This window comes from Centropristis striata, chromosome 16 (genome assembly GCF_030273125.1).
Source record: "Centropristis striata isolate RG_2023a ecotype Rhode Island chromosome 16, C.striata_1.0, whole genome shotgun sequence".
NCBI classification, from domain to species: domain Eukaryota; kingdom Metazoa; phylum Chordata; class Actinopteri; order Perciformes; family Serranidae; genus Centropristis; species Centropristis striata.
Genome location: NC_081532.1, coordinates 33,880,945 through 33,898,277, shown reverse-complemented (window position 1 = coordinate 33,898,277; position 17,333 = coordinate 33,880,945). Strand labels below are relative to the sequence as shown.

Genomic DNA, 17,333 nt, shown 5'->3' with positions numbered 1-17,333 from the left:
GAGAGTACAGCAAGAAAAAGTCATTAAATGAGACTGAAGATTGAAATATACACTGTAAAAAAATTTAAAAATTCAGTTAAATTTACCAAACATTTACCGTCAAATACACTAAACAGCTATCAGTTATTTTACGGATCATTTCTTTAAAAAAAATTGAATAATATACAGTAAATATCTGTGTTTACCGGCCACACTTTAAGTGTTCTACATATATATATGTATATATATATATATATATATATATATATATATATATATATATATATATATATATATATATTATTCAAGACTTTTGACCCCCCCCCTTTTACATAATGTTTGATAAGTTAAACTTTTACAATAAGAAAACATGAAGTTGCCTTATGCCATAAGTGTATTTTTTTAAACTTAGAATTCATTGTAATTTGATATTGATGACCACTGAAAAATGTAATAAAATTGTAAAAAAAAATAAAAAATGTATAATATCCCATTATTCTAATTTACAGATTTCAACTAATATTTTATGGTTAATATTTGTAATAAAAATAATTTACCTACCTCTTTATGGCATTTACACTTAATGTAAAGTCTGGAAACGTTATTTCTCCTCTTTAATAACACTCATTGGTGTGTATTATATTGTTGGATAGCCTGATTACTTACCTTTACAACGAGCTATAACTTGTAAGGATCATGCATTTGTGGAATGAGCAACACAGGTAAACATGCAGGTAGTGCACAAAAAAAAATGATCCTTGTAGTAAACACAAACTTAACAAAGTTGCAGAACCAGTCAGTCACCTGCAGCACCTGCAGCTCAGAACAAGAGTGAACACCAACAGGAGAATGCTGCAGGTCAGCCATTTTTTCCAGTGTAGAGTTGCTGTTAAGAAGAAGCATGTCAGTTTTTAATGTGATGTTCAGTGGTGGTTCTCCACAGGGGCCTCCAGGGCCTCCCTGTGTCAAATTAATAATAAAATGATCAATTTATAACAATGAACAATGGAACAATTCTAACCTTTTTTTTGTTCAAACAATATCTCATTGTACACAAAAGGAACCCAGAATGTGTACATTGTATAATAGTTTAACTCCATTGAGTCTTATAGGGCTATTTTGTCCATTTTTGAATCCTTTTCATGTCTTTAGGTGTCTTTGTAAGTCATTTTGTGTCTTTTTTTGGTAATTTTGTGTCTTTTTTTGGTAATTTTGTGTCTTTTTTTGTCATTTTTATGTCTTCTGTGGGTTTTTTTTTGGTTATTCTGTCTTCTCCTTTTGTGTCTTTTTTGGTCATATTGTGTCTTTTTCCATACATTCAAAAATTTTGAATACTTAAATATCATCTTTGCCATTTTTTCATGTGCTAATGTGCCCCTCTGATTAAACACTGGCCCCTCCTTGGCCCCCACAGTAAAATTGGTCTAGAACCGCCAGTGGTGATGTTGGTTCTTCAGATCTTAAGATGCTGGTAACATGTCATCCTCAGCAGTACAAAGGAGAAGAACAACACCTACAAGTTATACAAAAACAGAGTTTTTCTTGAAGGTGTAAATATTTTTCTCTTCCTGTTGACATTTTGGAGCTGGAGCAACACCTACACAGACACACACAGGTCAGCAGTTACATCAACACAGCCACTGAAGTAGGCCTCGGCTGAGAAACACAAATGATGTAAGATCCTCATGCGGCGCTGATGCTCTGTCACGTTGCAGCCGAGGTGCTGTGAGAAGCTAGAGTGTGTGTGTGTGTGTGTGTGTGTTGAGGTGGGGAGGAACCCCCCGTGGGGTCCTGAAGCCACCTGCTGTCACTGAGGAGCCCGCCAGGCCGATGGGAGCTCACAGCGAGCGTCTGCAGGCGGCTCAGGAAGGCCTAATCTGGGCTGACCTTTCCTTGTGGCGTGCGTGCTGCCACCACGGCGGCCGGGGCGAGGCTGGCGGAGCCGGGAGGAAGCTGTGCAGCGTGCGGTCGGGGGTGGGATATTAACATCCTGCATGTTAACCCACAGAGAGGGAGGGGAGGAGGAGGAGGGGAAGCTGTTGATTGACTTAAATGTAAAAGTTAGAGGAGACGGAGGAAGAGAGAGAGGGAGGGAGAGGGAGGAGGAGAAGGATTGAAATCTGGATAAACAAAATTTAAGATAGGAAAGGGTGAATTCTATAATAGGAGAGTCAAGTCAAGTCAAAGTTTATTTATAGAGCACATTTAAAAACAACCTCAGTTGACCAAAGTGCTGTACATTTATTAAAATAGAATAAATCATACACAAATGGATATAAATAAAAACAATAAAAAGAATAAAATACTAAAAACAGTAAAACAATAAAATGAAATAGAATAAAATAGTGATAAAAACTCAATCCAGAACAGAGTTAGAGATAAAAAAAGACAAATAAAAGGGTAAAAAAGTAAAAAGAAAGCCAAGGATTCTTGCCTAGCTGGGACTGAACACCAAGGAGAATAAATAGGTTTTTAATAATGTTTTAAAGTGCTCAACAGACTGTGCAGCTCTGACCTGGAGAGGTCGGAGAGGATCACAGGAGGGATGGAAGAAGTCCTAATCAAATAAATAAGAAGTCTGTTTAATGGAACCTGGTCTCACAGGAATCCGTGAAATAGCCACGGATTCGCTTAACTCAAAATCCATGGAATAGCCACGGAATCACTCAAATTTCCGTGAAACTGACACGGATTTCGCTACAATGCAAGTTAATGACAGTCATATCCCGTGGCTATTCCATGGATATTTGTTCCTATTGGTTTGTTCCAAGTCACGTGACTTTCAAGGTCCCGGCGGTCAGAACAAAAAACATGGCGGACAGTTCTCTCATTTTTAGTGAAAAAAAAAACAATATTTTGACTTAGTTTCTGCATAAAAATGGATTTTGATCACATTTCTAGCGAGAAATATATGTTTTATTTTCTAAATATTCACTGAATGTACATAATCACTTTGTATGTTGGAATAGCCACGGAATCGCTCAAATTTCCGTGAGACTGACATGGATTTCGCTACAATGCAAGTTAATGACAGTCATATCCCGTGGCAGAAAGAACCTGGTCTCACAGGAATCCGAGAAATAGCCACGGAGACTGGTCTCCTGTGAGACCAGGTTCTTTCTGTCTGTGTTGGCACAGGTTTACAGCTATCATGTTGAACTTTAAAGTAATAATCTATAAGATTTTTTTATTTATGTCACAATCTATCACAATGCAGTAACACAGTGGTGACTGAGCCTGTGGCCCACTGACTGAAGCTGTTACATTTCATTGCGTTGCAGTATTTCAAACTGTATGTGGTGACGAGCAGCTCGCAGTAAATCACCTTTTCCCATCATGCAGCAGTGGTTGCTCCACCAGACAGATTTTTGAGGCTGCTGCTTTTTGTGCAAGTTTCCTTCTGTCTCGTCTGTCTGAATATTTACACCAAAACAAAAGCTTTTGATGTTGTTCTTCAACTCTACAAACCTTGATCTTTTATGTGGTTAAATTGGCTGTATGTTCATTAGAGTGTACTTATACACTTTTTAATGCAGAGGTTAGGTGACAGTAATGCTGCGTTAATATCACATTGTGTGGACGATGATACAGGCTCACCCAGCCTCCTGGTTGTGGTTATGAGTTGGAGATGGCTTGGCAAAATGAACTACCCCAGCGTAAACAAGTCATAATGGCTGCTAAAATGTGATGAAAACTTGGTATCATAACCAGTGGCGGTTCTAGACTAATTTTACTGTGGGGGCCAAGGAGGGGCCAGTGTTTAATCAGAGGGGCACATTACCACATGAAAAATGGCAAAGATGATATTTAAGTATTCAAAATCTTTGAATGCCTTGAAAAAGACACAAAATGACCAAAAAAGACACAAAATGAGAAGACAGAATAACCAAAAAAAAACCCCACAGAAGACATAAAAATGACAAAAGATGACACAAAATTACCATAAAAAGACACAAAATAACTAAAACAGACACAAAAAAGACACATAAATGACACCAATAACAAAAAAGACACTAAATAACAAAAAAAGACACAATAACAGACACAAAATCACCAAAAAAAAGACCCAAAAAGACACAAATGACCAAAAAAGACACGTAAAGACATGAAAAGGCCCTTTCATAGCCCTTTAAGACTCCATGGAGTTAAACTATTATACAATGTACACATTCTGGGTTTCTTTTGTGTACAATGAGATATTGTTTGAACAAAAAAAAGGTTAGAATTGTTCCATTGTTCATCGTTATAAATTGATAATTTTATTATTAATTTGACACAGGGGCCACAGCAGGGGCCAAAGGCTTCTTCACAGGGGCAGTGGCCCCTGGAGGCCCCTGTGTAGAACCGCCACTGATCATAACACAACAAAACTGGTACGAATCAAGGCTCAAACTGTTTGGTTGTCATCTTGTGACTTCAGCAAAAGACACACAATGGGATTTTTTTTCCCAGTGCAAGCTCTTTGACGTTTCATAGCAGGGAACCTACAGGTGTTTTAATAACAGTGCGTTCAGACCGGACGCGTAGCGAATATTCGCGTCGCGTTACTCGCGCGAATTGATACGCGCGAGAATTGAATTTAATTCGCGTCACTCGCGCGAGTAACGCGACGCGAATTTTCGCCCAAGAGACTATTAAGCGCCAAATAATTGCCTCCATTTCATTCTGTCATCAACCATGACAAGCATAGCGTCCCTGTACCTGCTCTGCCGTCGTGTCTGGGTGAGTGACATCATCCGGAGGCGCACTCAGCACGGAGAGAGGACCGCAGAGTACTTCCACCTTTTTCCCTCCTGCCGACCCACTCCTCCTTCCTGCCTCTTTTCTCCTCTCTCTCATGTATGTATCTCGGACACTGTCGTCCAGAATCTCAACGCTGATAGGCTGTCCCGACACAGCGTCACGCGAATATTTCGCCAAAGTTGAATTTATTGAACTCACGCGAATTCGCGTTGTTTCATTCGCGCCGCGAAATTCGCGTCAATCGCGGCATTCGTGTCGCGCGAAACCCGCGATTCGCGCCGCCGGCAAAAATTCGCGTCTATTCGCGTGTTTGCATTGACTTTGTATGTAATCTTGTCGCACGAAATATTCGCTACGCGTCCGGTCTGAACGCACCGTAACAGTTATCATGAACTCCATTTAGATGTGCAGATTTAAGGTTTCCGTGGCTTACTGGGGCTATTAAATGGAACAGAGTCATTGTTAATGTTCTGCTTTCCTGCTGTGACCAGTCATAAAGTGTGGAGATGAAGAGATGGAGGGGAGTGTGAAATGAAAGATAACTTGATGTGGAACTCCCTGTATTTTATGTCACAGTGATAAAACACATCAATAAAACCAAATGTTTTTGTGGTAGTAAAATATCTGACACTTATTCAGTTTGACGTTTATCTCCGTGTTTTAAATCTTGACAGGATTAAAACTGTACAAAAAGCAGCGTTCCTCTCCCGCTGCAAGGGGAAGGCTCTGCTTTGGGTGCAGACAATTGAAAACTCAATTGAAGCATGGCGCTCTTTCTGCAGAAAAAGCTGAGACGTTTTAAATTTTTAATGCTCACCGGATCGAGCGCTGAAAACACGCTAAGCTCCCAGTGCTGTCAGGAACGTGCAACAGTGCATCCTCTGCTTAGAAAATAATGAGAGAAAGAGCGGGCGCTGTGAAAAGAGCTTCCCCACGGACACGTAATCTCCGTCTATACGCCGTCTCACTTCACCGGGCTCTGTTTGGATAAACAGGTGCTTATGAGCCATGATTTTACATGCATTGCTCGCTCTTGACTCATGCTCTTTTCATCTGTGTTGCTCTGCCTCGTGGCTGCTTAATTTAGAGGCATTTACATATGAGCTGGGAACCGTCCGAGTCCCAGGGGACGCCTTTGAAGCCGTGGCTGGAGAGAGGCAGCGAGGGCTGGGGAGGACCGGCTGTGACTGTGGCTTCACAGAGACCAGATATAAGAACCTGCAGGAGGCCGGGCTCAGGCAAAGGTGCAGCCAAGACCTCCACAGGCCTGTGGAGCCACTGAGCAGACCTTCAGATCAAAGATTATTCAAGAGCAAATTAGAAGCAGAAAAGATTTCTTTAAACCTGTAAGAAACTACACTGTAAAAAACCCCCTGTTGTTTTTACGGTAAAAAAAAGGGCAGCTTTGGTTGCCAGAACTTTACCGTAATAAATACGGTATAACTTTTTTTAATATTACAGTAAAATGATATTAGCACTGTTGATTTCACGTTTAAGATTGCCATTTTATTACATTTTTTATTGTATGAATAAAAAAGTTTTTCCTTTAAAAGAAACGCTGTTCTGCCATATAATTGACAAGAAAATACTTTATAAATGCCGCATAAATTAAAGATTTCACCATTAAATATTACAGTCTATTTCTGTTAGAGATCTGGTGTTTAGTACAGTTACAAAAGATACAAAAGTACAAAAGATAAATGCAAAAATTACAGTGATGACTTGTATATATATTACAGTATATTTTTTTTGCTACAAACACAGTGGAGTGGAGTAATGTATTTAAAAAAATAAATAAAAAATACTGTTTTGGCTGATATATACATTTACGGTGTTTCATTTTTACTGAAACTGAATTAACCCATTTATCATTTTATGGACTTTTACTGTAATGGTTTAGCAGTTTTTCACCGTAAAATCTACAGACATTTTTTTACAGTGTAGAAGTTTTCTTTCATATGAGCACGGAGGCAGATTCATCCGTATAGAAATATTCTCTGTGAAGCATCTTCAGTGATTTCCATATTTTGGGACTGTATTTGTGGGGCTGCAGGTGCTGTTACTGTCAGCAGCAGGACAAGAGCTGCTGGTGTGACAAGAGCTGGGTCTAAAAGTGGGACTGTGGTGTGACGCAGCTCACACTTTGGCTCTGACAGGAGAGGAGAGGAGGCTCAGAATGCAGATTCAGCCTGATTTAAGGATGGAAACATCTTGTGAAGAGGCTGCAGGATTATACACTGTATGATGAGATGTTTAATGCAGATGTTTTATTGGTTTGATTGGTTTAACTGTTTTATTTATGAAGCATTGTGCAGAAATCCCAAGATAACCTTTCAGTGTATTATAATGCAGGTGGCCTTTTGCAGGAAGCTGCATTCATGGGAGAGGCAAAGCTTTCCCCCGAGCCTTCAGCCCTCCTGCAGCTCTCCTCTCTCTGTCCTGAGGCTTTTTCATACAGTAACATGGACGATGACTGGGCATTCATTTCAGTCATCACGACTGTGAATGTGATCCTGGAGCAGTTATAGCAGCAGTTCTATGAGAGTTTATGTCCTGTTTTCTGTGTAAATGTGCGGTCTGTAAAGCCCTTTCAGATGACATCTACATAAACATAAAGTAGAATTCGTTTTTAGACAATGACTGCAATAAAACATGCCAATATCAGAAAAGCATTTCATAGATAGAGAGAAAATGATGATAAAAGTTTAGAGCAGCATGCACAGCGACCAGAACGAGGAGGCGCTGGAGGCAGGTTTGAGAGGACACAAAGTGCGTCAAACGAACCAGGACCAAAAAGTCCTCCCTGGACAATAAACTGGACTTTCTTTTTACCCAGTTTTGTTCCTGTACACTGCAAAAAAGCCAACTTGTATTTTTTGGCCTAAAACAGTGATTAAAGTTGGTAAAACTTGGAAATATAAATTATTGACATTTAGGGCAATAATAAGTTAGCACAACAAAGGAAGCCAGTTGTCTGCTCAAAAACAAGTTGGTGAGTTGTTGTTACTTATATCTTTAAGTTGGGGTTCACAACAAGGGACAATAGTTCTGATAACTCTTATTTCTTTGTTGGGAAATTTGGTCATTAGCGAAAGCTAGCGGCTAACTGATGCTAGCAGCGCTGCTTGTTACAGCTACAAGAGTAGCCATTAGCGTATCAATGCTAACTCAAAATTGTGGTCATAACATTAGCTGACATTCATAGCGGCCAGAGAAATTCAGAGTTGAGCAAACTCAAAAACAAAAATTAAAATATTTAGTTTAATTGTCCAACTTTGTCCAAGTTTGTTGCCTTGAAATTTTGAGTTCACCCAACTTTTCATTTTTTGCAGTGTATGTGCTGCACTGTACTGTGTATAGAAGATGGTTGACTACAAAGTCTAACTCATCTTGTAATTTAGCCTTGAATTATCTGCAGCCGTGAGCCTTGGCTGTGGTTAGCAGGAGGCATCTACATCTGTATGTGTAGCACAGCCAATAGGAGCGCTCTCTCTCTCTGACATCACCTGTGAAAAGTCTCCACGTTGAACTCCGCACAATGCAAAGATGCAAAAATGCAAAATTTCCCCTTTGCCCCAATACAATGGAAGTGAATAATGTTAAATGTGTGACCACAGCCTCAATAGAGAGCCAAGAGCAGGTACAGAAGTCTTGAATAACAATCTGGTTATTAATTATTTTCCAATGAGGCTGAAAACAAACTGCTTCACACCGTCTTTATATAAACAACAATTAGCTGTTTGAAACCCTTTTGTAAAGGTAATTTTAAAGTAGTAATTGTGCTTTCAGTAATATCCCGCAATGATCTCCTTCCAATCAGACAAAAAAGCACTTGACCCAACACTCTGACTGGAAACAACAAGTTTACCTCGTCTGAGTCTTTGGTTCTTCAGACTGCTGCCAAAAATGATGTGACTGTGTGAAGTAAATGTTCTTTTAATGTGCAGCACTGAATGTCCCACTGCTAATCACCGCTGCTCTCTCATGTTGCGGCTAAGAGTTATTCTGTGAACTTTTTTAAAGGGATTTGGAGTGTTGCCTGTAAATAATTTGCTCTTCCATTCGAAAGAATGTTCACAGAAACTTCTGCAGCATCATTTTCCCACCTGTTTTTAAAGTGATCAGCTATTACATGGCTGTTATTAGTTGTTATAAGATAACATGGACAAGATAATCCTTTATTACTCCCACAGTGGGGAAACTTCAAGTGTTACAGCAACAAAATAGAAAGAAACATCAATAAAATAACAATAAATAGAAACTAGCAATATTAACAGAAAATATTGAGTATTAACAGGAAAAACAAACAATAAAAATTAGGAACAATGTATACTATATAGACAGCTACATACACAGGTTGGAAGGTGGCTGCTCCAGAGGACCATTATCAGCTGATTAAATGTCTGGTGGCTATTTTGTTACATTTCACTTTGAGCTAAGTGACATTTAGGTGCTAAAAAACAGGAAAAAAACATGTTCTGGTTATGTTTAATAAAAAACCCATCATAATTTGAATAAAATACCTTATGTTACTGATTGTATCCACGCCAGGACTCTAACATGATATAAAAATTACTTACAGCCTCTGATGGGACTCAAACCTCAAATAATTATACTACAGAACCTAGAGGTTGGCACCTAAATATTTGGCCTAATAACAACCTACTGAACCTACTGGAAGGCTTTTGAGATAATCACTGGGCATTCTATCACATGATAACTTTGAAACCAGCTGTAATTTACTCTTTTTGCAATTTTGTGACTGTTTCTGTTTTTAAACGCTGACTAAGAAAAGTTTTTTTGGGGGGCACACCTGGTGCACTGCAAAAAAAGAAAAGATGGGCGAACTCAAAATTTCAAGGCAACAAACTTCGATAAAATTTTAAGTTGGACAATTAAACTAAATATTTTTTATTTTAAGTTTTGTTTTTGAGTTTGCTCAACTCTGAATTTCTCTGGCACAATTGTAACGCCACTATGAAATGTCAGCTAATGTTGCGACCACAATTTTGAGTTAGCATTGATACGCTAATGGCTACTCTTGTAGCTGTAACAAGCAGCACCGCTAGCATCAGTTAGCCACTAGCATCAGTTAGCCGCTAGCTTTTGCTAATGACCAAATTTCACAACAAAGAAATAAGAGTTATCAGAACTATTGTCCCTTGTTGTGAACCCCAACTTAAAGATATAAGTAACAACAACTCACCAACTTGTTTTTGAGCAGACAACTGGCTTCCTTTGTTGTGCTAACTTACATTATTGCCCTAAATGTCAGTAATTTATATTTCCAAGTTTTACCAAATGAAATCACTGTTTTAGGCCAAAAAATAGAAGTTGGCTTTTTTGCAGTGTGCAGTGCATGCCATGGGGCTTGGTATTCTTGCAAGCATGTGGTCCGGGTTCAAATCCGGCTTGGAGCCCTTTCCTGCATGTCTTCCCCTCTCTCACCTCCTTTCACAGTATAGTATCTCTAGTATAGTATCTAGTATAGCATAGTATCTCTCCACTATCAGTAAAGCTTAAAAGTGCCCCCAAAAAAACAACCAGTAAGCCTTTTATGTTAGTGATGTTTGAGTTTTTGTGGACCGTTAACAGGAAGCATATTTCAGCTTTTTAAAAGGATGGAAACAAGTTGAAAAAGACATAAAGAGGATATTATCTCAAAGAATGTGCAAGAATAAAGAGCAGAAAGATGCTGAACAGTGCGAAACATGAACACAAGGTCGGGAAACTGAGAACATGAACATCGTGAGAAAACTGAATGCTGTTGCCTGCAGGATGAAGTCATGTCTGAAAGAGGAGCAGAAGAAAGAAGTTCAGGTGTGTTAGTGAAGGCAGCATCAGGTCAGAGGTGGAACAATGGCTGAGAGGAGCTGAAGAGGCTGGAAGTGGATGTCAGGGTTTGAAGGCTGAGCAGAGAGAAGCTCACATCATAACTCACACCAATAAATAACCCTGCTGGCTTTCAGCTTCACTTTTCTCCACTGTGCTCAAAAATTAGAAAATTCTTCTTCTTTTTTGGTAAATATTTGTCTCCAGGTCATACAGTGTTGGCCCCGGTTGCTCCACTAGATCCGCTTTCTTAATTGTGTTCAAACAGATCAGGCAAAGCGTTCAGATGCTCCAGGGTCCTGGCTGCTGCTCCGCTGGTTGGAAACAATCACTCTTGTTTATTTCCAGCCTCCTTCCTCAGCTGACTGTGTTTTGGGGAAGTTTGTGGTATAGAAAAAGGATATAAAGGCCGAGCCTTTGGAAGACCTGGTGAGCTGCAGGAAAATAAGAACCTGGTCTCACAGGAATCCGTGAAATAGCCACGGAATCACTCAAATTTCCGTGAAACTGACACGGATTTCGCTACAATGCAAGTTAATGACAGTCATATCCCGTGGCTATTCCATGGATATTTTTTCCTATTGGTTTGTTCCAAGTCACGTGACTTTCAAGGTCCCGGCGGTCAGAACAAAAAACATGGCAGACAGTTCTCTCATTCTTAGTTTCTGCATAAAAATGGATTTTGATCACATTTCTAGCAAGAAATATATGTTTTATTTTCTAAATATTCACTCAGTGAATGTACATAATCACTTTGTATGTTGGAATAGCCACGGGATATGACTATGTCATTAACTTGCATTGTAGCGAAATCCGTGTCAGTTTCACGGAAATTTGAGTGATTCTGTGGCTATTCCACGGATTTTGAGTTAAGCGAAGCCGTGGCTATTTCACGGATTTCTGTGAGACCAGGTTGGAAAATAATGCAGCAAATATGTGTGTGGCAACACTCAGAGGTGTTGTGCAGTGAAATATTAGTTGTGTTGTGTTGTGTTGGCCTGTGCATTTTCCAAGTAACTAACATTATCTGTTCCCTTAACAATTCCCGGGCCCTGTTGTTTCCGGAAAACTTAAGTCCAAGATCAGCTAATCCATCTCACTTTTTTTTGCCAGTTTTTCAAAGAAATATTGGATCAGGTTACCTTGACACAAATAGAAACTTTTAAGATGACCAAATCTGGGGAAAATGCTTTATTTTAGACAGCCTAATGATAACTTTATCACATAAAGGTTGCATAAGTGAAGGGCAAATATACATAAATATGCATATACGTGACTCATTTAAAAGTTGTGCTAATTTTTCAACCTTCTGCTGTGAGAGGTAATCCTGATCTTTTGGATCAAAATGAAACTCAGACTTAAAAAGACATTGAAGTGTTTGATCCAGATTCTCTAGTTAATGATGCATTTTCACCAATCTAATAGTCAAAATGTGTTCAGATTACCTCTGAACAGCTGCGTCCCGGTGACCGGGGGACACCAGTCACACATTCAGACTGATAGATGTTGTTGTTTGCATGTTGATTCATGTGATCTGACTTTGTTCGACAGCTGTTTGCTCGCTTTAATCAAAGATGAGAAGATAGTGTGGCCGTATCTTCGCACATAGAACATAATTGCAACACTAAAACAATTTTTTTGGACTATATTTCAGGCAACACTTGCTTATTTTTTACTCCCTAATGTGGTTAAGATGTAGATAACACAGCACGCTGCACTATAATGTGGGCAGCTTTATTAGAGGCCATAAATTGAGCTTTGAGTCATGTTTTTTGTTGTAGAGAGAGCTTTAGTCCAGAGGGACAGTTTGCCCACAACTGCCTCATTCAACCTGTGAGTAAAAAGGAGGAAACCTGTAGAAACAACAGAGCAAAAACTGCAAAGATAGACTAATTATAGTCGTTTCATGGTATTTATCATCACATCACACATAACACTCGTAAGTATGGTGTCAAATTGGATTATTCTCTGCACCATTTAAAGATTCATCACATAGCTGTAGTGGCATCTATGTTCAGTGGCGGTTCTAGACCAATTTTACCGTGGGGGCCTAGGAGGGGCCAGTGTTTAATCAGAGGGGCACATTAGCATGAAAAAATGGCAAAGATGATATTGAAGCATTCAAAATCTTTGCATGTCTTGAAAAAGACACAAAAAGACTAAAAAAAACCCACAGAAGACATAAAAATGACAAAAAAAGACACAAAATGAACAAAAAAAGACACAAAATAACTAAAACAGACACAAAAAATACACATAAATGACACCAATGACAAAAAAGACACAAAATGACCAAAAAAAGACACAAAATAACTAAAAAAGACACAACAACAGACACAAAATTACCAAAAAAAGAAACAAAAAAGACACAAATGACCAAAAAAGACACAAAATTACATACAAAGACATGTAAAGACATGAAAAGGATTCAAAAATGGACAAAATAGCCCTATAAGACTCCATCGAGTTAAACTATTATACAATGTAACATTCTGGGTTCCTGTTATGTACAATGAGATATTGTTTGAACAAAAAAAAGGTTAGAATTATTCCATTGTTCATCGTTATAAATTGATCATTTTATTATTAATTTGACACAGGGGCCACAGCAGGGGCCAAAGGCTTCTTCACAGGGGCAGTGGCCCCTGGAGGCCCCTGTGTAGAACCGCCAATGTCTATGTTTGTGTTTGTGTGTATATTAAGTATTTTTGAAAACATTTCTTGTGCTTGAAACTTTCAAAAGACCAGAGTTAACTTTGTGATCTGGCTGCTAAAGTGAGTTTAAAATCACCTTTAGGTTCTCTACTCTTTATAGTGACCAGGTGGATATTTGATGAGTCATGTTGACACCTGTCCAACTTGATTCAAACTCTGGAGGAGAAGTCCATCCCCATTTTTATTTCCTCTACCAAGAGGCCATGTTTTCAGCTTCGTCCGTTGGCAGGGTTACAGAAAAACTACAGGGTTAACTTTCATGAAACTTGCTGTGGAGGTGTAGTATATGCTGAGGAAGAAAAACCCAGTGCAGAGGATCTGAATCACCGGGTGGATTCAATTATTATTTTTCACTTTCATTAACACTGCAAGATATATTTAGGGCATTTGTGCTGCATTCATGGATTGTCAGAATAATAGTAAAAATTAGTTTCTGACAGGTAAAAGTCACGTAAAGTCGGATAAACAACTTTGTGAAAAGTCTGGTCCATATTTTGTGACTCACCTCATCCATTTCCTTTTGCTCTTCGTTGTCAGATAAATGCTGTAATTAAACACAACACATCTTCTTTGTAGCATCCATTTTTGACTTCTTAATGGGGGAAATGGGAGCATCTGAGGGGCAAGTTAGAACATCACTGGCCTTGGTGGAGGTCTGTGTGTGTTATTAAATAATTTGCCAAACTGTATCATTTCTTTTCTGCTTGTGGTTTGGGTGAACTTCCTCGTCATGTTTGTTTCTGTAGAGACCTCTCCTGCTTTTCTCTTGAGCTTCAAGCTGCAAATCACGCACAAAATGTCCTCTAGAAATAATGCAGAATACAGCTTTGTGTCATTAAAGTTCCCACCAATAATGAGGAATCTACTGCATTAAAAAAAAAAATACTGCTGCAGAAAAGTAAAGCAAACTGCAGCTTGTGGTGTGGATGTGAGCATGTTAACACCTTTCTGACTTACTGTGTGTGTAGGTGTATTAGCAGAGTTTGTGTTTTGTTGGTATCGTGTGTGTGTCCGTGCGTGCGTGTGTGTGGTTTTTATATAGAGATGAATATTTTCTTTTTGAAATGGAACTCTTCATTCGTGGATGGACTGAAAACTGATCACACTGTTGTTGTTGTTGTTGTTGTATTTCTTGGTTCCTCCTTTACATAACCCCTTACAACGTCTCTCTTCAAACTTGCTGCCTGCAGCTTTTAAACTCTTTGTCTGATATTACATGTAAATATATTATTACCGAACCTGGTCTCACAGAAATCCGTGAAATAGCCATGGATTTCGCTTAACTCAAAATCCGTGGAAAAGCCACGGAATCGCTCAAATTTCCGTGAAACTGACACGGATTTCGCTACAATGCAAGTTAATGACAGTCATATCCCGTGGCTATTGGTTTGTTCCAAGTCACGTGACTTTCAAGGTCCCAGCGGTCAGAACAAAAAACATGGCGGACAGTTCTCTCATTTTTAGTGAAAAATCAATATTTTGACTTAGTTTCTGCATAAAAATGGATTTTGATCACATTTCTAGCGAGAAATATATGTTTTATTTTCTACATATTCACTCAGTGAATGTACATAATCACTTTGTATGTTGGAATAGCCACGGGATATGACTGTCATTAACTTGCATTGTAGCGAAATCCGTGTCAGTTTCACGGAAATTTGAGCGATTCTGTGGCTATTCCACGGATTTTGAGTTAAGCGAAATCCGTGGCTATTTCACGGATTTCTGTGAGACCATGTTGAAATATATTATTACCAATGCAACAAGGTGATATGAGTCTGCAGAGTACTTGAAGTTTAGTGTTTAAGGGCAACATCTGCACCTGATCTGTGACTGTATTTGTCCTCTGATCCTCGTCTCCTTGCTTGCTCCCTCAGGGCATCAGCAGTCTGTTCAGCTCTCTGAAAGTGGTCCGCCTGCTACGTCTGGGCCGGGTGGCCCGGAAACTGGACCACTACCTGGAGTACGGTGCTGCCGTCCTGGTTCTGCTGGTCTGCGTGTTCGGACTAGTGGCTCACTGGCTGGCCTGCATCTGGTAAACAGCTTTAAAATCACTGAGAGAACTCTTTATTTCCTCGCAGTTTTGTGTCATTCAGGAGCTCCTGCTGGCTGTTTATCCTTCTTCTAACTGTTCCTAATTGGTTGTGTATGCTAAACCTCCCTGCAGCCCTCCCCACCTGTACTGTACATCACAAAGCATCTGTCGTTCTCATAACCACCAGCTTTGTTTTGCTTCCTTCTCGTCAGATAACATCGGCTGATCGGCTCATTTATTTCTGCCCCGAAGCAAAACACGGTCCCTTTTCAAATCATTCTTTAATTGCAAACACTCACCAACATTAAAGACATAACAGTAATATTTTAATGCATTCCTGCTCAGTTTTAAGTCAGTTTTATTTCTCATAAATTTCCAAACAGAGCACTTTAATTTAACATCTTCAGAACTGCGTTCACATTAAAATAAAAGTGAAAAAAACATAAAGTAAGTTAGTTTAATAACGGAATATGGGCCTCGACAGACTGAAATATATCTTCTGCTCTTTCATGAATGAATAATGGATTTAATAACCATATTTATGGTTTGATTAAGAAGCTCGTCATATCTGAGGCATTCTGTTTAGACACAGTGTATAAGTTAAAGGATGGGGCAGATGTAGGCAATTACTTTTTAATGGTAAACTTCCTTGCATTTTGGTTGGATCATGGTTTCCATTACATATTAAAACACCAAACTGGACCTATTACTACTTATTACTTCAGTATACATTCACTTCTTAACCACATATTGAGTGGATATTATATGAACATACATTAAATACACCTGTGACTGTTATGCAGATAAAGAAAGTTTTCACATTTTCCAAAAACATACATTTTTTCATTACGTTTAGAATGAAAAATCAAAAAAAAAAATCTGGGTAGATTTCTGTTATGACCAAAATATACTTGTGATTGCACATAATTTGACCGAGACAGGGTTGAGTCAGACATTTTTTTAATGTTGCTTGGCAAAGTGCATGTACAGAAGTGTTAAAATACACAGAACCCCATCCATCTATCCATCCATCCATCCATTAATCTATCCATCCATCCATACTTCCATCCATCCATCCATCCATCCATCAACCCATCCATCATCCATCCATCCATCCATCCATCCATCATCAATCCATCCATACATCATCTATCCATCCATCCATCCATCCATCCATCCATCCATCCATCCATCCATCCCTCCATCCCTCATCCCTCCATCCATCCATCCATCCATCAGCCATCCATCCATCCATCCATCCATCCATCCATTCATTCATCCATCCATCCATCCATCCATCCATCAGTCAGCCATCCATCCATCCATCATCCATCTATCCATCCATCCATCCATCATCCATCTATCCATCCATCCATCCATCCATCCATCCATCCATCCATCCATCCATCCATCCATAATTAGATTTCATGTTTATCTTTATTTTTGAGAGAACAGATACAGTATAAAGTACAGAGAATTATCCAGTGTTATGCCTCAGTATTCATGATTTATTGTCTATTGCTGTTGTATTTTTGTCTATTGCTGTTTCCCAATGTCTGACATTAGAAGAGCCTTTAGAATAACTTAAAACAAGTTCACAGATGACGTCAGCACATGAGTCAAAACTACATTATTTGATAGTTTTTGTTGACCTTTTTATTAAAGCAGTATGACTTGCTGACATACTCATACACACAGTAGATCAAAGTAAAAGACAGAAACCAACTTACTAATATTGGCTGAATATGAGCCAGCATGGAGTCATGATATCCTTCAAAAAGCTGAAGTGAAGAACAGACTATGAATAAATAAGTTATGATAAAGAGAAGCAAACCATTGCACAGTCCGGAGGCAACAACACTGCAAAAAAAGAAAAGTTGGGTGAACTCAATATTTCAAGGCAACAAACTTCGATAAAATTTTAAGTTGGACAATTAAACTAAATATTTATAGTTTTGTTTTTGAGTTTGCTCAACTCTGAATTCAGATATTTGAACTCATAATTTTACATTGTAATAACTTTTAATCC

At 38.8% G+C, this 17,333-nt stretch overlaps 1 protein-coding gene across 4 annotated transcripts in view; it reads left to right on the top strand.

The window, feature by feature from the left end:
* Positions 1-17,333, top strand: part of kcnh5b (potassium voltage-gated channel, subfamily H (eag-related), member 5b) — a 207,322-nt gene that overhangs the window by 53,114 nt on the left and 136,875 nt on the right. For all 4 annotated transcript variants that reach the window (XM_059352752.1, XM_059352749.1, XM_059352751.1 and 1 more), the window contains exon 7: positions 15,147-15,304. In XM_059352752.1, the coding sequence (XP_059208735.1) occupies positions 15,147-15,304 (158 nt within the window). The remainder of the gene's footprint in view (positions 1-15,146; positions 15,305-17,333) is intronic.